The following is a 23,042-nucleotide window of genomic DNA, read 5'->3' on the forward strand; positions in this document are numbered from 1 at the left end:
GATTTCTGATTTGCTGAAGCAATTATCATTTGTTGCTACTGTGAAAAACTGATGCTGATCGATTTGCAGCTCCCTTATTCTTGGTTCTTCGATTGCATTCCTTGTGTGTTCTTCCTAAACGACTGCTTGTCACTGATCCTGCTGCTTGGTGCTGACGATGGCAAAGTCTCTCCTGTTGGTTTCCACCCTGGTTATCTGCCTCAACGAAGGTCCAGACCACTGCCGCCTTGGCAGAGGAGGGAATAATCACTTGGCTCACACAAATTTCACCACTAAAAATAGAAGTTCTTTTATTCATCTCGATTCATTAGGCAGAGTACATCATCAGTATTTATACAAAACGACAACAACTAACTCAGCCCTATCCCAAATTAATGGGGTTGGCTACATGGATCCGTGCAAAAACAAAATAGTAGAACTGAAAGAATGAAAGTACAAGAAAAGAAGCCCAACACTAGCAAGTTAGGAAAATCTCAGCTAGATTGGGTCGGCTACATGGATCCTTGCCCTCCAATCGACTCTATCTGAGGTCATACTTGGGACAAGATCTAGACTTTGCATATCATTCCTCACTACTCCTATGGTCATTTTAGGACTGCCCCTAGTTTTCTTAGTTTCTTCAATCGGAATCAGATCACTCCTCCTTACTGGGGCATCCCTAGGCCTCCGTTGAACATGGCCATACTGCCTCAAACAACTTTCTTGTAGCTTGTCATTGATCGGGGCAACTCCTAAATCAGCACTAATATGCTCATTCCTTACGTTATCCTTCCTAGTTTTTTCAACATCATCAGTATTTAAAAAAGGGTAAATGAACACTCCCTAGTCGTGCGACCCCTGCGCCCAGACATAGAGGGCGGCGAAATGATGCCCCCATCCTTGTGAAACCCAAAAAATCCACCCTATGTTGACCCCCATATACACTCCCTTACTGGCCCCCATGTTGACGCAAGGGTTGGTGACCAGGGAGCATTCTTTTCCCCTTATAAAAACTCTATGGCTACGTTTGGTTGCAAGGGGAATTAAAGGTAAGGGAAGTGAAGTTTTCAAACCTGAAAAAGAAAATACGTAATCATTATCCTATGTGATTTTATAAACTACTTAAATTTCTTACCATATTTAGTAATGATACATTTACATGCAATTTTTATTTTACTTTTTGTACCAAAGGGATTTGGATGCAATTTTTCACTTTCTTACCATATGGTATGATTTTGAGTTAGTGATATAATCACATGGGCTAATGATTACAAAAAATTATTTATTAGGTTTGAAAATTTTCACTTCCCTTCCCTTCTCTTCCTTTTAATTTCCCTTGCAACCAAACTAAGCCTAATCAGTAATATAACAAGTATGACTCTTGCTACCCAAGATAACCAAGATAACCAAGTAGGATCTAGAAAACTAAGGACAGCTAAGGGGCCACACAAGAAACTCATGCTAGACTATTTTAAAACAAAATATCTCCTAAAGACCATTACAACTGGTCCCATTATTAAACCGTAGACTCAAAATATAATTTAAATACCCACGACTCATGCTTGGCGGGGCTATCGAGCTTTCTTCATGCTGAATCCTATTACATTGTAGTAAGTTTGGTGGTGGTCGTAACGCACGTGAGTTGCAATTTCTTTGCTTGTAGTGATAGGCTTTATACTGGTGCATTGAACCGTTATTCACAGATACATCTGGTTAGAGTTGTGGGTTGCTTTTTTAGTTTTCAATGCGGAGTTATGTGTTCGAGTTGTTACTTTTGTGCTTAGCAGGGCTATTAAGAATTTATTATCTCATTCCTTCTTTCATGGGTGATGGATTGTCTTGGTGGTGGACACACTGCATGTAGGACGCTTTGGCTCGACTGATCTGTATGGTACGTCAGGTAGATAGCCAATATTTTATTATAGTTTGTCGTTATAAGCCTGTGGCTGATCTGTTGTGGTGCATCAGGTTGACAGTTGGGACTTATTATAATTAGCCATAACCCATCAATGTTTTTGCATGGATCCGTGCGTTCCTCCTTGCTTGGAATCTCCATGTAGTTGACCCTATTAAGTTGGAATAAGGTTTTTGTTGGAATATGTGTCCATGATAGGGGGAAATGTCCCTATCTTGACATGTTATCTTAATTACTTTCTAAGTTAGATTAGGTTGTTTAATTTCCTAGTTGGACTAGATCTCTAGTTACCTAAATTAGAGTTAGACTAAGATTTTCTTTCCCATTCCACCTATGATTGTCCTTGGATCTACTAATTATAAATATATGATGGAGGGTGACTGCCAATAGATATATCGGCTGCTCCTCTCCCTTGCCATCTTTCTTCTTCTTTCTCATATCTCTTCTCTCAAGTTACTGGTTACATATCTTTGGTTTCCTACATGGTATCAAAGCAGGTTGCTAGTACCTGATTGTCTCATTAATTTTCCGTTTTGAGAGTCGATTTGGGTTTCCACTTTGAAGAAGGAAATCCTAGTTCATTGAAGAAGAACTAGGGTTTTGTATGGGTTTTCGAAGAATATTTAGTATGCAAATCTTATCTGGCATCGTTTACTGCTATGCTGTTCTCATTCTCTTGTCACATGACCTTTATTTTCTCTCTTGAGTTTCTCAAACTTAGCTGATTCTGCTATTGCGCTATTGCGCTATTGCTTCTGTGCTAATTTCTCTCATGTGATTCCCTGTTTTTCTGATTTATTATTGATCTGCTGCTCTCGGCTTCAATGGTCAAAAAAGAAGAAGATTTCTGATTTGCTGAAGCAATTATCATTTGTTGCTACTGTGAAAAACTGATGCTGATCGATTTGCAGCTCCCTTATTCTTGGTTCTTCGATTGCATTCCTTGTGTGTTCTTCCTAAACGACTGCTTGTCACTGATCCTGCTGCTTGGTGCTGACGATGGCAAAGTCTCTCCTGTTGGTTTCCACCCTGGTTATCTGCCTCAACGAAGGTCCAGACCACTGCCGCCTTCATTGTGCTGCTGGTTTTGGAATTCTGGGTTTACCATGACTGGGCTTGCTGGTTGCGTATTATTTGCATTTTCAGGTTTGTACGTCATTCTTGTCTTGTCCTTGTTGGTTGAGTGATTTAAAGCGGGATTGAACTCTATTACTTACCAATATTACCCCTGTTTGTTGTTCTAAACCATGAGTGACAAGGAGTCTTGTTCAAGTCCCATTATTGCTCCTACCTGCTCCTCACTTATTTTTAACCTTACTTCTCATGACAATTACATTTTTTCCAAATTTTCTTCACCCTTCCTAGTTTACCCTTTGGCCTTAGCTTGTGCTAACAATTGGATTTCACCTAAATTACAGCCATGACATTCCTTTTTTATCATTGAGATATTTATAGTCCTTACCATATCTAATCCCCTTTGCTTACCTAGTGAGTCCTTGAAAATTCTGGTTTATTACTAGATTGTCACCCATCTTTGGACACTTGAGAATTGAGATGTTACCAAATTGCCATTACTATTACACATTTTCCTATCCCAGTGCCTTTTTTACCTACCATCCCCTTGGACATACTGGTTAATTACGGTTCTGCCATTACCCCATGTTATTGCCTATTATGACCTTGGAGGGGTCTATACCAAACCCAATTTGGTGTTTTGACCAAGGTTTCGCATCAATTGGGGATTGCATAAAGCAATTACAGAATTGCTATTGTGCATATACATTTGCCACATTATTGCTTTGGTGGCCTTGAAATCACATTTTTAGGATTGATAGTGTTATTGGCATGTCTCGGTGCTTGAAGATTGTTTGTTTCGTTTTACAACCGTGAGGGGGAGTTGGAAACTATTTAATGCTCTTGGTTAAGAGATCGTTGGGATGTTGATTATTGGAATTATTTGTTCACATATAATGCTACACGTGAGGGGGAGATTGGAGATTTTTATCTACTCTACAAATTTTATCTGCTCTGCACAATTTATCGATTGGAGATAATTATTAGTTGTTACAATCCCAGATACCTGTAAACAAACCAGAGAAAAGAGAAAAGTAGAGAAGAAGAAAAGAAGAGAAAGTACATAAATACCCCCAAACCATACGGTAGAACCCTAACATAATTACTAGAATCGATAGGACAGAAAGGCCTCTATCAGTTCTGGTAATTAGCGCTAATCCCGATAGGTTTATCGCTAAACTCAACACTGCCCCTCAAGCTGGAGCATACACATCACCCATGTTCAGCTTGGTATAACCATTACGAAAACTAGGGGCAAAAAGAGACTTGGTAAACATGTCAGCCAACTGATCAGATGAAGGAACAAAGGGGGTCTCGATCAACTTCTTCAGAACTGCGTCACGAACTAAGTGACAGTCCACCTTAATGTGCTTGGTCTTCTCGTGGAAGACCGGATTACTAGCAATGTACATTGCAGCTTGGTTGTCACAATACATCTTCATAGGCTTGGTCACTGGAAATCCCAACTCCAAGAGTAGAGACCGGAGCCACATCAACTCAGCAGTGGTATGAGCCATATCTCTGTGTTATGCTTCGGCACTAGATCGGGCAATGGTAGTCTGCTTTTTGCAATGCCATGTAACCAGATTACCTCTAACAAATGTACAATAACCTGTAGTAGATCTCCGATCACTAGCAGAGCCGGCCCATTTTGCATCAGAATAGTCAATTAGTTCCATATGCCGATTCGGACGATAAATCAACCCTTTTCTAGGAGCACCCTTTAGGTAGCGAAGAACACAGACAACAACATCCCAATGAGCTTTCTGAAGAGACTGCATGAACTGACTGAGGACTCCAACAGCATAGGAGATATCAGGACGAGTCACAGTATGATAAATTAACTTGCCAATTAAACTCCTGTACTGATGCACATCCTGGAGAAGTTCGCCATCATTAACACCAAACTTTTGGTGAGGATTCATAGGGATGTCAATAGGTCTGGATGCAAGCATACCGGTATCAGATAAAAGATCCAACACATATTTCCTTTGAGACAGACTGATCCCTTTTTTGCATCGCATCACATAAATCCCAAGAAAATAGTGAAGTTGGCCCAAGTCCTTGGTCTGAAAGTGTTGCTGTAGAAAAGCTTTCACTTGAGAAATTCCTGCTTCACTATCAATAGAATAATATTATCAACATAAACTATCAAGACAACCAGCTTATCACATCTGCGACGAACAAAGATAAGGATCAGAATAACACTGAGAAAATCCACAAGTAACTATGGTAGCACTGAACTTGTCAAATCATGCCTGAGGGGACTGTTTAAGTCTATAGATAGCCTTGTGTAAGTGACACACACGACCTTTATTCTCCCCCTGAGCAACATAACCAGGAGGTTGCTCCATACACCTCTTCTTATAGATCACCATACAAGAAGGCATTCTTGATGTCCAACTAAAACAAGGGCCAATCAAAGTTGACAGCAAGAGAAATAAGTAGATGAACAGAGTTTAGTCTAGCAACCAGGGAGAAGGTCTTAAAATAATCAACTCCATATGTTTGAGTATACCCCTTGGCAACCAGACGGGCTTTTAACCGTTGAACAGAGCCATCAGAGTGGTACTTAACAGTGTACACCCAGCGACACCTCACCAAATCCTTGCCAGGATGTAAATCTACCAGACTCCAGGTACCACGACTCAAGAGAGCATCCATTTCTACATCAATGGTAGCTTTCCATCCAGGAATACTTAGGGCATCAGTATGGGTGCGGGGAATAGGATTAGTAGAAAGAGATAGGGCAAGATCATGGATGGGAGAAGGAAGATGAGACAAGGAAACAAAGTTATCAATAGGATACACAACCATAAATTTTTGAGTGCAAGAACGTGTACCTTTCTTTTGAGCAATTGGTAAGTCATCGGGCGGAGAAGGAAGAGGAGCTTCACTAGAGGAAGGCGGCAGAGAAGGAAGTGTATCAGTTGGAGTATTGGTTTCTCCCCTTGGTTGTCCAACCTTCTTCCTGTGCTGATAAACCTATAGGGGAGGTGAGTCATTGGTCCTAGGAACATCAGGGAAGGGTATGAGAGAGGGAATAGGTGGAGGAGATGGAGAAGACCACTTCCACACCAGACTGGGACACCTGAGGAGAAAAAAATGATGTGCCTTCAAAGGTCACATTGGCACTAACAAAGTTCCTGTGAGTAATAGGGTCATAGCATTTGTACCCTTTCTGAGTACGTGAATTATAGTTTTTAAGGCGATGCCTTAGCAACGCCTTGGCGCTGATGCGGTCTAGAGATGGTAAGGCAGTGCTCCGCCTTATGTGAAATGGCGCCTTATGAGTTTTTTTTTTCAAACACATTTTAAAATTACTTGATGAAGATTCCAAATATAGATTTTTTATTGGTAGGTGTATGGTTTTGTTAACACTTGAGATGTATGGGATCAGCTTTACTCCATAAAAAATAACCAAAACAAACAAAACAAAAACTTGATTCACAAATAGGATTTGGATTTTGTCAAGGGTTTTAAGAAAGGGCTTTGAGAAGGAATCAAGGAACAAGGAAGAACTACTGATCCAGGCGACCATTTTGCTCCGGCAGGGTGAGCTTCATTCTTTTTTGACGGGAGTAGAAATATAATGGATGACCTTAGGACTTAGGCACTCATTTTGGCATCATAGAGGTAAGTATAATAAATACTTGTATTTTTTATGTCTTCTTTTCTTTATATTTATAATTTTGTTTCATAATTATGTATTTATATTATATGTTAATATGATTGATGATTGATGATTGATGAAGATGAACTTAGTTTATTCACTTTATTGATTTGTTTTCTTGATGAATATCTTACATTGGTATGAATATGAACCTTTAATATTTATTTAACATATGAGTAATAGGATTCAACTAGGATTTGAGCCAAATAGATTGGTTTTATAAAAAATTACACAGGAACGCTTTAGTTGATAAGGCGGGCATAAAGCGTCGCCTTATCGCTAAGGCGCTCTGAAAGACCCTCAAACGCCTCCGTCGCCTTACCGCCTTAAAAACTATGCGTGAATAACCTAAAAAAATGCACTTAGTAGACCTAGGAGATAGTTTATTTACTTGCACATGCAAATTGTGAACAAAGCACACACACCCAAAGACTCGGGGAGGAACAAGAAAACTCGGCAAAGTAGGGAACATAATAGAAAAAGGAGACCTTTCTGAGATAATTGAAGATGGCATACGATTAATCAAGTGATATGCAGTCAAAACCCCATCACACAAAAAAATGCTTAGGGACATGCATATGAATCACCATAGCTTGAGCTACCTCGAGAAGATGCCGGTTCTTACGCTCTGCTACCCCATTTTGCTGTGGGGTATAGGCGCAACTAGTTTGGTGTATCATCCCACGGTTGACATAAAAATCAGAAATATCATTTTGAGCATATTTTAGAGCATTATCAGAACGAAAAATCTTAATTAAAAGACCAAACTGAGTTTTTATTTCATTATAGAATTTTTGAAACACAGATAAAAATTCGGATATGTTCTTTAACATGTAAAGCCATGTAAGGCGACAATGATCATCCACAAAAGTCACAAAATAGCGAAAACTAAATCTATTACTAACTCTGCAAGGACCCCATACATCAGAATGGACTAAAGAAAATAAAGATAGACTACGAGACAGAGCGAGATGGGAAGGACATGATGATGTTTGCCCAACTCACATGCCTCACATTCTAACCTAAGAACAGACTTAAAATTAGGAAATAAAAGTTTCAACCTAGACAAAGATAAATGTCCTAAATGATAGTGCCATTGGAAAGGGGTCACATCCCCAACAGTAGTAGCAGCAGCAGAAGAAGTAGGAGAGCCACAATTGAGATAATATAAACCATCCTTTTCACACACTTCACCAATCGTCTTCCTTGTGTGAAGACCCTGAAAAACACAGTAAGAGGGAAAAAAGGTTATTGAGCAATTTAATGAACTAGTTAGCTGGCTCACAGAAAGAAGACTTAATGAAAATTGTGAAACATGTAACACAGAAGATAAATTCAGAGAGGGCGTAGGAGAGATAGTACTATGGCCTAGAACCGGTGTGGAAGCACCGTTGGCTAGAATAACAGATGTAGAACTGGTACTAGAGGAAAAATTCTTAAAAAGTGATGATTTACCAGTCATATGAGTAGAGGCACTTGAATCAATGATACAAGGGGTAGAAGTGGTGGTAAGAAGGGTTGAGGTACTTGTATAAGCTAAGGTGGCAGCGGATGTAGACCCACCATTGGATGTATTAGAGGATCGAGAGTGTGCAAGCGCTGGAACAACTGATTGATGTCATCGCACAGACTGGTAGATGGATTGCCTGAAGGTCTCAGTTTAGCATCAACGGAAGACATTGTGTTAGTACCATCATCTGACACTGCATGATTGGCTAACTGGGTTGCCCACTCTGATTTTCCATGCTTTGCCCAGCAAGTCTCTATAGTGTGGTTGGGCTTCCCACAATAAGTGCACTGGAGGGCTGCACGATCAGAAGGCTGTCTGCTAGAACTTCAACCAGTAGATCCACGACCCCCACGACTGCGATCACGTCCACAGTTGGTAAGGAAGGCAGAATTGTCTTTTGGAAGCTGATCAGATTTAGTTGATGAAGTGATAGCTGCAGTCGCGAATAAGTGTCATTCATAGTAGGGATAGTATTGCCTACAAGTAAATGGCCATTCACTGTCTTCAAATCATTATTCAAACCAGCCAAAAATTTAGAAACAAAAAACTCATTCCGCTGAGCCTTCAATTTGTCAATATCTGTGGTCAAGTGCTAGAAAACATTAAGTTCTTCAACCATTCCTTTGAAAGTACTGTAATACTCTGAAAGAGATCTGTTAGACTGGCGAAACTGGAACAACTTCTCATAAATATCATAGATGCGGGTCATATTCTTTTCTTGAAAGTAGGTTTCCTTCAAATCGTCTCATACTCCCTTTGCAGTACAGTGAAACATGACATTGGCGGCGACATCTGGTTCCATACTATTCTATGACCAGATTAAAATCAAAGCATTCTCCTTCATCCGTTCATATTAACCCTTATCAGATGGTGAAGGAGAATCAGAAGTAGTATACTTAAGTTTATCCTTGGCCATAAGAAAAACCTTCATAGATTGAGTCCAAAGTAGGTAATTCGAGCTTCCCTTGAGCTTAATAGAAGTAATTTGGATATTGACATTGTCTGAGGCGGATGCAGTAGTCACAGAGGTAGTAGACTTGGTCTCAGCAATGAGAATAAAAAATAAAGTAGACAAATAGAGTCGTAGAAATACAAAAAAAAAAAAAAAGAAAAAGAAAAAAAAAGAGAAGCAAACCACACCTGAACCACGGCGACTGATGTTAGAGCCCCTGCAGGAATTAATTAGGTCAAAGGAGTTATCTAACTTTCACCTATGAGACCTTGGTTCGATAAAAAAAGAGATGGCTGCGGTCCAAGGTCTTCAAATCTTCAGCATAGTACCAATAGAGCCCGATCCATACACCAAATAAATCACTCCATGTGATTTAATACATAGTAGAGGCAGCACACTAGAAGATTTTAGCTCAAAAACGAGATCAGAAGGGAGTGTTTTGAAAAGCTTGATTTGATTACAGAGGCTCTGATTCCATGTTACAATCCCAGATACCTATAAACAAACCAGAGAAAAGAAGAAAAGAAGAGAAGAGAGAGAGAGAGAGAGAGAGAGAGAGACTCCCAAAAGGAGTACCTGCAATCTGTCCAGAATGCTTTGATCTCAGATTAGTCTCTATTTTGTATATTAAAAACCCAAATTAAAAGAAGTACAGAAATACCCCCAAACCATACGACAGAACCCTAACATAATTACTAGAATCGATAGGACAGAAATGCCCCTATCGGTTCTGGTAATTAGTGCTAATCCCGATAGGTTTAGCGCTAAACTCAACATTAGTGAAGATTATTTAACTACTCGTGTCTTCAGTAACAATTTTAGCTTTTGAAGGCAACTCTAATGAAGTGATATCTTAAGATGAGGTGATTTCTTAAGTATCTAAGTTGTCCTTCATCTTTACCTCCTTTAAAGTATGATATGGTGTTTTTAAAGATTGGCTGTCCACCGTGTGCGATTGAATTGATTCCTTTCCTTAAAGATCGTGTCTTCCCCTATTGGAAATCAAGTTCTGTAATTATAGGAGACCATTTGTCATTGTAACATGTCTGTTGCTATGGTATTTTTGATTGTGGTTGATGATATCTACAATTTCTATGATTTTTGGTTCTTCCTTTTGGAGATTGAGTCTTCCTCAGACATTGAAGATCAAGTTCCTTCCTCTTGAAGATCAAGTACTGCACATGTTGATGATTATTTACTGTACATTTTGTTCGTTGCTGATGGTTCAATCCGAATCTATTGATTCTACTGATGTTGATGTGCTTGAGTTGATATTGTTGCTAGTTTTTATGGCAGTTGATTGAAGTTCTCATTGTTCTCATTGGAGTCTACAACTACTATTCAAGACTGATGTTACATTTGTTTTTCAATTCTCGTTGGTTTAAGTTGGAGCTTTCTTTTGATACATGTATACTCTAGCTTGAGGGGGAGTGTTGGAATATGTATCTACAATAGGGGGAGTGCCCCATCGTGGCATGGTTATCTTAGTTACTTTCCAAGTTAGATTAGGTTGTTTTATTTCCTAGTTAGACTAGACGTCTAGTTTCCTAAATTAGAGTTAGGCTACGATTGTCTTTTCCATTCCACCTATGATTGTACTTGGATCTACTTATTATAAATATATATGACGGAGGAAAATTGCCGATAGATATATCGGCTGCTCCTTTCCCTTTCCATCTCTCTTCTTCTTCCTCATCTCTCCTCTCAAGTTACTGGTTACAAATCTTTGGTTTTCTACAGTTTTGGATGTTGTATTTGAAGGAGAAGGGAGGGGGATGGAAAAATGATCAACTTAGTGTCTCAAATAAAACTTCTATTATTTACTAGCTATTCGATCATGGTGCTAGGCCTATGGAGATCTTGCATGATGGTCAAGTTTATGAGGAGCTCTAGAATGATTTCGCAGAGACTGATATAAGGGGAGCTTTGTTATTGAGTCATGTCCTGATGACACCTAAGATGAAAAGGGAGAAAGACGAGTGGAAATAATTGCTTAGAATGCACTGTATAGGTTAAACAAAGTGTGCAACACTAGTTGCCCTTAGTTTTGAAAACTTCTTTTTGTCCATGCGATGATTAAGAAATGGAAACTCAAGATCAACACATATACCCAATGCGTATAGAAAAAGGTGAACCTAGTGCACAAAGATCTTGCCACTACATGGTTCTAGGGAGGGTAAAAAAATACAGCCTTACCCCCACTCCGTGGAGAGGTTGTTTCTTGATTGAATCTGAGAACGCTTGGTTGCAATGGAGCAATATTACCATTTCACTAAGTTTTGCCCTCTACATACAAGTACAATGGTCCTTAAACCCCATACTGAAGGTTCTTTTTAATTATGACATTTTTGAGTAAATAGTAGTTGAAGAGAAGATGAGTATGATAAAATAGAATTGTCTTAATCAAGGATTAAAGTATTGGTATCGGCCACCGTATTGGTCGGCTAAATTTAAGATACGTATCGGAGGGTATCGTATCGTATCGTATCGGAGATACGCTAAGATATGCCAAAGATCAATGATTAAAGTATCGGTATCGGTCGAATAAATTTAAGATACGTATTGGAGGGGTATCATATCGTATCAGAGACACTTTAGACCATGGTATTAATAGAAGTGTGGACTTTGGCATAGTTATCTAGGTGTCTCCTGGGTGTGAAGGTGGTTTTTGAGCCCTTAGGGGGGGGTGTCATGTTGTCAAGTTGTTCAACACACCCTAAAAGAAAAAATAAGGGGAAAAGGTGAAGAAAGATGGGGAAATTTTGGGACTCATCTCCAGCAATTGTCTCAGTCATCTCACATTGTGAAGGTTTTTTCGTCATCTAACTTATCTCTACAGTTGTCTTAGTCATTTCACATCATTAAGGAGAAAGGAAGAACACCATTCAAATTCGGTCTTCTCTTTCAATGATACCTTTGCCATATTCTTTATATTTATGTGTAAAAGAAGGTAGTTTTCATTTTATACATGTTTTTTATTTTTATAAGCATTAGAAACAAATTCCTTATTTTACACTTAAGTTCTCCTTGTGAATTAGAACCAAGGATAGAAACAACTAGGTTCCCACCTAAGCGCCAAGGCAAGGCGAGCTAGTGCCATAACAACTTTGGCCTGGTGATATGCTAATCTAAGTTGTTAAATCACTTCCTTTCAAAATAGGGGTCTTATTTAAATTTTATACTGTGATCTTTTGTTAGTAAATATTCCTCTTAGAGGTTTTTTGTTGTTGCAATCTATTTATCCATTGTGAACACTTTCTTTGAAAAGAAAGATGAGCACATAGTTACCTACAAAAGTAGACATCATACCAGCCAAATAGACTTCTTCCTATCTATAGTTTGATAGAGTGTTGTGTAAAGACTGTAAAGTTATACCGGGGTAGAGCCTAACCACTGAACATAGGTTGGTGGTCTTGGATATGTGCCTCAGTATGCAAAAACTTAAGACTAGGGAACCTGCTTTCCCTAAGATAAGGTAGTGGAGATTAAATGGAGATTCCTTGGATATTTTTGCAGATGAAGTGGGCAAACAAGGAAAAGTGGGACTTTGAGGGAGACACCAATACGATGTGGAGTGAGATGACATATATTAAAAAGGTTGGTAAAGAAGTTTTAGGGGTAAAAGAAGGGTATTTTTCAGGCCCCTAGAGAGACTTGGTGGTGGGATGATGAGGTCCAGGTTGCCATTAAGACAAAAAAATCCTGTTTTAAGACATGGCAAGGACTAAAGTGGTAGAAGACAAAAAGAGGTATAGTGTTGCTAGAAACGAAGTTAAGAAGATTGTAGGGATAACGAGGGAGAATAAATATGAAAACCTTTATATGATCTGAACACAAAGGAAGGGGAAAAAACTATGTATTATATAGTTAAAGCGAGAGAGAGGAAGAGCAAAGATTTTGACTATGGGAGATGTATTTTAAAGATCTACTAAATGGAGACATCTTGAGTAGGAGTGGCCAAGAAGACTACATGACTATTCAAGACACTGCCACAAATATATATGAAAATTTGGATTGGTTGAAGTTAAAGAAGCCTTAAGAAAGATGACAATATGAAAGATACCAAGTCTTTGATGAGGTCCCAATAGAAGTGGGGAGGAGTTTAGAATTTTGTGGGGGTATCTTGGTTAACAAATCTTTTTAACAAGATTATGGGCATAAGGAGAATGCCAGATGAGTGGAGGAGAAACAGTGTAGTTCCAATCTATAAAAATAAAGGTGATATTCATAACTACAATAACTGTAGAGGCGTAAAACTAATGAGTCATATTGTATTACTATGAAATTGCGGGAGAAAATTGTGGAGCAAAATTGAGAACAAAAACAACTATCTCAGAGAATCAATTTAGTTTTATGCCAGGTAGATCCATAACAAAAGCTATCATAGAAAGATTTAGAGTTTTCAAGAAAGATCTCTATAGTTCATATGGTCTTTATTGACCTAGAAAAACATATGATAGAGTCCCTAGAGAGCTAATCAGCTAATCGAGTATGTACTTGAGAAGAGGAAGGGGTATAGTAAATATGTGGATCTAATTAAAGATATGAATGACTGGTGACTAGTGTGAGAACCGTGGGAGGTCAAAGGAGAGAATTCCGAATTACAATTGGGCTACATCAAGGATATGCCTTAAGCCCTTTTTTCTTTGCACTCATCATTGATGATTTAACGAGAAACATCCAAGACGAGGTTTCGTGGTGTATGTTCTTTGCTGATGATAATGTTTTGGTAGATAAGACAAAAGTAGGGATTAATGCAAAGTTAGAGTTATGGAGATCAGCATTAGAATCAAGAGTTAGGTCCATTTAATTACAGTCCATTCCCGTATTATTGCCATCCCCGAACTTACTAACTATGGTCTGTGGTAGCTTGATCCTTATTTTGTATCTTGTCACATTTATATTGATTCAAATCCTTGTAAATCTTAATGTCTTTTATTCCCCAAGGAACGAGCTTATTGTTATCTCCTGGGGTTTGCCTTTGTCTCTTTTGCAAGTCGTTGTCCCTTCCTTTTGAAGGGAGTGTGCTGCTTTGTTTAACTTAGTTTGATTTGGTACTTTTGTTTTTCTCTTTCCCCTTAATTGGGGCCCCTTGTATCCATAGTTTTCAAGGCGCCACCTTGGCATCCAGGTGGTTTGCCTAGGGCCTAGGCGATTGTCGCCTTATTGCACTGCATTTCGCCTTATATTTCATTTAAGTAAGTGTTTTTATTTTTGTTATTAGGTATGTTTTTATATTTATTGATAAATAAGCAAATCCCCCCCGTATTTGAATCCAATAAAAATAGTTTAAAAATCAAGTTCTAAAAGATAAAAAGTCAACCCCCCCAGTTCAAGAACAAAAACTGGATTTTTTTTTTTTTTTTTTTTTGTTGTTGTAGTGGGAGCGATTTGCAATTTCCAAATGTTAGGTTTTTTCTCAATTTTGAAAATTTTATAAATCTTATCATGGTAAAACATTGCTATAAACCAAAAGTCCTGTAAAATAATCTTTTCATTTTTTGTTGTAATGTCCATAAAATTATTTTCATCCAGGCGATTTTAATAGTATTGTGCACTTTAAAATAAGTTTGATAAGAACATAACTTTGTCATTACAACTCAGATTAAGTAATTTTAGACTTGTTGGAAAGCTGCTTTTGTGCTATACCTAATGCGAAAATTCTCATGTAAAAATAAAAATTATTTGATCAGTCAAACTTATTATAGAACGAGAGCATTTCATTAAATGTTGATTTTTGATGACTTAATGTTTATTTTTTATGATTTGATGTGGCTTAATGTTGTTTTTTTATGATATAAAGTATATGTGGTATACTAAATAATAGGGGTGTCAAAAAAGCTCGGTTAGCTTGAACCCACCCTGAGCCTGAATAGGGCTAGGGTTGAGAATTTTAGGCCCGAGCCCGGTTAGGTTGGGCCTGGGTTGAGGTCTCAACCCAACCCAACCCAACCCAACCCTGTATATTAAGTACGTAATAATATAAAGATGTTTATAATTATAAATGGGTACTTACAGAAAAAGATATGAAAAAAGTCTTTCGTTTTCCACAATCTACATATATACGAAAACCTTGGTCTTTGGCCTTTGTAGTGCATCAAGATCAAGCAACCAAATAACCAATAGTATTGGTGATGCAGATAAGTCATTTAATGGGCTTATTTTATTGGAAATAAGCCTTAGGTTTGGCTATGTATGTGTTGGGCATTTGATCACATGGGTTTTCTTTGTAATGTGCCACTTTAATGAGCCTAAAATATGGGTAGAAAGTAGGAAAACATGATTTACTTCGTTAGTTTAGTTAGAGTTCTGTCTTGAGTCTATTTTCTTTGCTATTTTAGTTTTCTAATCAGTTTAGGTTTCCCAATTAGTTAAGGATTGGGTTAGGCCTTTCCTTTTAAGTGTTTGAGTCAGTTTTGAGTCTTTTATATAAGTCTGTAAGGGGCTACAACATTGAACACCACTTTGATTGAATGAAAAAAAAGAAAACTTTGTACTGGAGAACTGTGAAATGCAGTGCTGTGAGAGACAACTTGGGTGAGATGCCCCAGGGAAGAGTGAGATATTCGACCCAACCTATTCCCCTACCTCCATTCTTCCCTTCATTCTCTATTTTCTGTTTTATTCTTTCAATCGGTCCTTGAATGTGATTTTTATTGAATTTGGTAAAGATCCTGCCTGGGATTGGATCACTTGTGACCCAATCTTACATTAACTGGGCTGTGGTGGGTTGGGCTAAGCCCAGCCCAATCAAGGTTGGGCTTAGCCTGACATGGTTGGGTCTGGGCTTAGACAACCCAGCCCGACCTAGGGCTGGGATGGGCTGGTCTTGGGTTGAGTTAATAGAAAAAAAAAACCCAACCCATCGACACCCCTACTAAATAATTTTAGAAAAGAGGGGAAATAAAAAATAAAACTTGTTTGCTGTAAGGTGGGCACCTTTTCGCCTAAGTGCTTAGGCTGCCCTCCAACACCTTGGTTCGCCTTGGGCCGTAGCAACTTTGCTTGTATGTTTCTCTTTGTCAATGGATTCTTTATTTGCACCCAAAAATAAAAATCATGTTAATTTTGGAGTTACTTTGTGGACTAGTTTTTGAAGAAAATTATCAAATATTATATCATTTGGGCTATCCATTTTCTGAAATGAGTGTGTTGTAAATGAACCGTGTCTTTCAGGTATGAACCCGTTTTGGTGCAGGAAATGCTTACCCTTATCATACAGATAGTTAAAGAACGTCGTTTTTGTGGGTTGTCCACCACTGAGAGCTTGCAAAGAGAGCTGGTTTATAAACTTGCCATTGGAGATGCTACTCATAGCCAATTGGTGAAATCTCTTCCTCCTGATCTTTCTAAGAGTGATCAGGTTCAGAAGATTTTGGAGGTTGTGGCGGTGTATTCCAATCCATCTGGCATGAAGCAGGTTTGGTTTTTGGTCTTAACTATCTAGTAGTTGGCTGGTATTGAGTCAGGTCAGACATCCTGATATTTCTCTTCATTTCAGGGGAAATATTCACTACGGAAGACATATTGGAAAGAATTAGATTTGTATCACCCTCGCTGGAACTCAAGGGACTTGCAAATTGCAGAAGAAAGATACCTGCGTTTCTGTAAGGCTTCTGCTTTGACTAATCAGTTGCCACGGTGGACAACACTTTTTTATCCTCTACAAGGAATTGCTAGAATTGCAACCTCGAAGGCTGTCCTACAAATTGTCCGTGCAGTTCTATTCTATGCAGTTTTCACGGATAAAAATTCTGCTTCACGTGCTCCTGATGGAGTAATCCTAACAGCACTGCACTTGCTTTCATTGGCACTAGACATATGCTATTTGCAGAGACAATCTGGTGACAACTCAAGCATGAGTACTTCATTCCCTGTGGAAGATTTGATGGCGATGCTAGCTTTTGCTCATGAGGAGATAGATTTTGGAGCAACTGCAGGAATGAATGCACGGAAGCATCAAAGCTTGCTGTCACTGCTTGTTTCTTTGATGAGGATGCATCATAAAGAAAGTCTAGAAAGCTTCATAGAAGTGGGCAATTGCAACCTCTCCTCTTTGATTGAAGGTTTATTGAAAAAGTTTGCTGAGCTTGATTCTGGCTGTATGACTGAATTGCGAAGAATTGCACCTGAAGTGGTATCTCATTTGGTACAATCCATTCTGGATGTTGATACTCGTGTCTTGGGATCAGCTTCTGAGGCTGAGGAGCGGAAAGCAAAAGCTCGAGAGCGTCAGGCTGCCATATTGGTGAGACACGTGTATTTTTCTTTTTCTTTCTAGTTAATGTTCTACTATTGTTTTGCACGGAGAGCTGCAAATTTGTGTTCTTCAGATGATTCTGTTTTAGAATAATGAGTTATGTACAATGAAATTTCATTTGCACTTTAGGTTAGTTTACTGTGAAGACCAACTTGGAATGTTCACATGCTATGTCAAACTTCAATGGTGGCATACAATTTTACTTGTCGATCGAAAATATATATATATATATATATATATGAAAAAAAAAATGGTGAAAAAAGAAGAAGAAGAAACAGGCATGCAATCTGGAATACTGGTTTTATTTTTCCATCTTGATTCAGGTGCAAGGTAGATTTGGAAGGTACTAGCCTGCTCATTTGGTAAGGTCACATGCTAGTTGTAGCACTGACCTGGGATCAAATCCCGCCTTCATGTGGGGGGTGGGTGAGTTGGGTTGGGGGTTTTCCTTGTACCCAAAAAGATATTGAGGATTATGCAGATGTTAACAAATAATACTTATATTTAACACCATGATGGTTCATATGCTGGTTATGACTGATTGGTTTTTTTTTTTCTGTTTCTATTTCATGAGTTGTTTGAGTGCTTTGGTTAATTTGTTGTTTTGTTGGCTTACCTGAGCTTGGCCTGCAGGAGAAAATGAGAGCTGCACAGTCCAAATTTATGGCAAACCTCAACTCCACTGCAAATGATTTGTTGGATGATTCAAAATGCAAGAATGAAGTAATTATCCCTGATGATAATCATGTCTCAGGAGATCCAGCCCCAGTTATTTGTTCTCTTTGTCGTGATCCAGATTCTAAGAATCCCGTGTCTTTCCTGATTCTTCTCCAGGTTGGTGGTGCAATTTTGTTTTCCCTTGTTGCTGTGTCCAAAGAAAAGTTCCTTTCTGAACTGTTTTTTCGAATTGTTGTAATAGCACATTATTATTTTCTTATTTGCCAAAGCAATGGTTGCATCAGTCTAATCTGTTAAACCTTAAACCGATCATTGTGACTAGAAATCTCGACTTGTGAGTTTCACTGAGAGAGGCCCCCCATCATGGGATCAAGTCAATCAATCTGGCCAGGAACGTCGTTCGTTCACAACAAACCAGGTGACTGATATGCAATGTAGAAGCTTTTTCTCATCCAGTTCTTGAAATGATTCTTTTTCTCACTTATTGTTGTTGGTTCAGAATGCAGTCAACAAATTCGGACATGATGGGCCACATGGGGGAGATGCTATGCTGGACTTTCTGAAGGCTCAACATCCTGATGTGAGTGATATTCATCTGCCGAGTGCATCAACAGATACAAATATGAATCCATCTTCTTTTGAGATGATGGAAGAAGGAATTTACCGGTCTATTAAGAGAGATTTGCATGATAGCTTGTTGCATGCAAGTGTTCTGGATGACAACCAGAAATCTCCAGCTTCAGATGATGTTGAAAAGTCAAAAGGAAGCGGCAGTGCTGAATCTGCTTTGCTTGGAAAGTATATAGCGTCTCTTTCAAGAGAGACCTCAGAATATCCTTCAGGCTCCAAGATTTCTCTTTCACGTAGTGAAAATGCATCATCTAAGTCCAATAATTGGTTTGCACCGTTTGATGGATTTGGTCCCTCTGATTGTGATGGAATTCATATTTCTTCATGTGGGCATGCTGTGCATCAAGAATGCCGTGATCGTTACTTATTATCTCTGAAGGAAAGGTAATTTATTCCTGTAAATTGTGGTCTTGTGGTAATTTGCTAAAATTCCTGCCAATTTCTCTTTACAGAATGAAGCTCTTTCCGAGTGGATCCGGTTTATTTTCCTTCACCAGTATTGTCGTGAGCTTTAGTAAAAAGAAATAGTAGGAAAGTAGCTTAGTATTATTTGTAGTATTTGTCATTTGTACTGAATTGTTATCTGCAAGGGTGGTTTGGTTGAGTCAATTCAAGATTGTTGTGTACATTGGTTCCTATGTCATCTTCTGTGTGTGTATGCACGCACCCACATAAATAATTGAGTTTGTTAATCTGATTTCCTCTTATTTCATCTGTCGTCACAATGTTGTGGCTCTAGTAGGGAAAAATATAAGGTCCCCATTGCCTCTCCATCGTATTGATGATATTCCCTTTGCCTGCGCACCCATCTTTTTTTGTGAATGGTATATTTCCAGTTGTATTTCCCGGATTAAGTAGATACTGGTTTGGCGACAAGCTTCCTTGTCCTTTTATTTTCTTGGAGTTGAGAATCAGTGTCATATAGCATAGAGGCAGAGCCTGTTTGTTCCCATTTATTACCTATTGCTCAGGAGACCTGATGCAGGACGGGTTTGGGAAATTTAATACAAGTATTCCTTTGCGGTCCCACTGCGTCCTTGCTGTTAATTGATGAGCCCCCATTGTGTTTGAGGTTATAAATTAATAGAAAAGTGGGAAAGTGGGACTGATAGGAAAGGAAAAGGAGAGAGGAAGAGGGTGGTAGCATAAGTGGGAAGAGTTAGGGAGGAGAGAGGGGGCTTGGATTCACTCCAAGGTTTGCAGGGATCACTCATACTGCAGAGAATGGGAGAAATCTCCAAGTTTCAACATCATCTTCCTTGTTTTCCATTTCAAAATGCAACCTTTTAAAACCCAAAATGAAAAGAAAAGAGTGAATTCTCTCATACTACTTTTCCGGCAATAAATCCCTTACAACATTAGTACATAACACTTTTGACATAAATTAAAATACAACAAAATAAGCACAAGCTACACATAAGTAAATACAAATATGCATCCACACAAGGGACATCTAGCCAAATGAAGTGATATGTTGTTGTGTATGACGGAATCTTCGGCATCTCCTCAGATATTTCCTAAATCCCTGGATGATGTCCTCATCAAGACCAAATGGTTCTCTTATCACCACCTTTCTCAGGGTCAAGCGAAAACTGTTGGGGTGGTTCAATTTTCTTGGTTTTTTGAAATTTCCATTGATTGAACCTAGCTTCTTTTAAAGGTATTAGTTTCTGGTTGGTCCATCCAGCTGGCTATTTTGGTTCGATGATCATGTCTAGTTACCATATAGACTGGCATATTCTTTGAATGTTCAGACATACATTTAAATATGCAAACATCTCAAGAAAATCTAAAGGGGAAATTTTATTAAATTTTATTATTGATCTGATCAACTGCATTGTTTCTTCTATGGGTGTTATTTTCTTTTAACTGATGAAAAGAGATCCATTTATACAATTTGAGGTGTGTATATAGAATTCCAATATACTGTATTGATATGCAGTGTGAGGTCTAAAGGGTTTTGGTTTTAACTATATATACAGATACAATAGGAGACTTGTTTTTGAAGGAGGGCAAATTGTGGATCCAGATCAGGTGAGATTCTCTCTCCTTTCTTTAGTGCTGGGGTTTAATTTTTTATCGTTTCATTATTCCTGGCAGTAAGTGAAATGGTTGCTTATCCTGTCTGTAATCTTCATTTTCTTTTCAGGGGGAGTTTCTTTGTCCTGTGTGCCGCAGACTTGCAAATTCAGTCCTGCCTGCGCTCCCTGATTATTCTGGTAATATAAGGAAACCGATAATGTCTTCAGACCATTGTTCACTAACTTCTAGCTCTTCAAGCACATCAAATTCGGAAGTTACTGAGCTTTGCCTTCAACAAGCCATAGCCCTCCTTCAAAGTACAGCTAATGTGGTTGAGAAGGGTGCGCTCCTGAAAGCGTTCTCTTTGCAGCATAATAAAAGAATGCGACATATTCTTGAACCTGTCTATCGTATACTTGCTAAATTGTACTATGCAGACAGACATGGAAATTTTACTATATCTGGGAGGCTAAGTCATTCTTTGGTTCTGTGGGACACACTTAGATACTCCCTTATATCAACAGAAATTGCTGCACGAGGTCGAAGATCTTATATGTGCAGATTAGATTCAACCTCTGCTTTGTATAAGGAGCTCGAATCTTCCAGTGGCTTTATTTTGTCATTGTTGCTCCAAGTTGTCCAAAGTACGCGGAGTGAGGATTCTGTTCAGGTGCTTCTTAGGTTTAGAGGCATTCAGTTTTTGTCAGAGGCTGTTTGCTCAGGTGTTTCTATGGATGAAGTGTCCTCTGGTGCTGGTAGTCGAAGAGGTAAGTTATTTTTCAATTCTCACTTAACTTCCCTGCTTAATTTGAGGGGGGTGGGGCAGCATTCAAACTTTTGGTTCTCTGATTTATAAGTCATCGTATCACATATGTATTTGCATTGGAGTCTAGAGGCATGTATTTCAGTTAAATACTGTATAATACTGTAGCCTGTGGCAGTCTGGGGGTACGGGCGACTTCTCACACTTAGATTTTGCTTTTCTATTCCAATTTTAAATTGTTCATTCAAACTTGCAAAGGCAGTCAATAAGGTTGCCCTACCTCCAACACACACACACCCCCCAAAAAAAAAAAAATTATATATATATATATATATTACCCCATCATATTCTTCTAATTGGCACCATGCTTGACAGGTGATATGTTGCATTTGATGAAACATGTTGACAAGGGAATAATATATCCTGACATCCAGTTTTGGAAACGAGCTGCTGATCCTGTCCTTGCTCATGATCCCTTTTCTTCATTGATGTTGGTGTTGTTTTGTCTTCCTCGTCCATTTCTGTCATCCATGGAGTCTTTCATACCTTTTGTGCATCTCTTCTATGTTGTGTGTGTAATTCAGGTACATCTTGCAATTCAGAATTCATTCTTTCAAGCAGGTTATAAATCATTGATTTTGCTTAATTGTTTCTTCTAATCTGATTCTCCTTCTTTTGGTGCATTGCATTGCAGGCAGTAATTACATCCTGTGGGAGTCGACTTGATCTCACCAATTTACAGCTTGATGACTCCCCAATTATTAACATGTGCAAGATTATTGGAGAATCTGGAATTGCTCAGGAATATTTTGTTTCCAATTATATTGATTCCTCAGGGCATCCAAAAGATATGATTCGCAGATTTACTTTTCCTTATTTAAGGAGGTGTGCTTTATTGTGGAAGTTGCTAAGCTCTTCAATGTCGACACCATTTTGTGATAAATCTCATGTTTGGGATAGATCATCTCCTCATACAAACAATATATGGGAAAGTACCTATGATTCATCAATGGAGCTTAAAGAAATTGAACAGCTGGAGAACATGTTCAAAATTCCCTCTCTGGATGTTGTTCTCAAGGATGTTCTGTTGCATACTATGGTGTTAAGATGGTTCAATCATTTCTTCAAGGTGTTTGAGATTCGTGGTTATGGACGTGCTTTGCACTCCACTCTGGTGGTTCCATTTAAGTTGATGCGTCTGCCCCATATTTATCAGGATCTTTTGCAGAGGTATTTTCTTGATTTCCCTCCAGAAATTAGGTTGATTTCCTTTACACTTCTTTTGGGTGGTTTGGTTGGTTTGGGTGGAGGGCATAGAAATCCTTTCCGCACTGTTTTGTCTGAGTATAAAGTCATTCAAAATAATTATTTGCTCCATCAGGTATGTAAAACCGCAGTGCCCTGATTGCAAAGTTGTTCAGGATGAACCGGCATTGTGCTTGCTTTGTGGTAGATTATGCTCTCCAACCTGGAAGTCCTGCTGCAGGTTTGTTCTCGTTGATTATTCCTTTTCTGTTTGTAGATGCTGTCTTAGTTGTTGGTTTTCTAGGGCTGTTGTATGCTTGCCAAACTTGAGCCAAATATGC

At 38.7% G+C, this 23,042-nt stretch overlaps 1 protein-coding gene across 1 annotated transcript in view; it reads left to right on the plus strand.

Moving 5' to 3' along the window:
* LOC122058203 (E3 ubiquitin-protein ligase PRT6-like) overlaps positions 1-23,042 on the plus strand; it is a 50,403-nt gene that overhangs the window by 20,183 nt on the left and 7,178 nt on the right. Inside the window, exons 5-14 of the mRNA XM_042620761.1 lie at positions 16,280-16,523; positions 16,605-17,351; positions 17,997-18,197; positions 18,364-18,459; positions 18,541-19,055; positions 20,654-20,705; positions 20,821-21,460; positions 21,832-22,040; positions 22,151-22,686; positions 22,838-22,942. Of these exons, the coding sequence (XP_042476695.1) occupies positions 16,280-16,523; positions 16,605-17,351; positions 17,997-18,197; positions 18,364-18,459; positions 18,541-19,055; positions 20,654-20,705; positions 20,821-21,460; positions 21,832-22,040; positions 22,151-22,686; positions 22,838-22,942 (3,345 nt within the window). The remainder of the gene's footprint in view (positions 1-16,279; positions 16,524-16,604; positions 17,352-17,996; positions 18,198-18,363; positions 18,460-18,540; positions 19,056-20,653; positions 20,706-20,820; positions 21,461-21,831; positions 22,041-22,150; positions 22,687-22,837; positions 22,943-23,042) is intronic.

This window comes from Macadamia integrifolia, chromosome 12, assembly GCF_013358625.1.
Source record: "Macadamia integrifolia cultivar HAES 741 chromosome 12, SCU_Mint_v3, whole genome shotgun sequence".
NCBI lineage: Eukaryota > Viridiplantae > Streptophyta > Magnoliopsida > Proteales > Proteaceae > Macadamia > Macadamia integrifolia.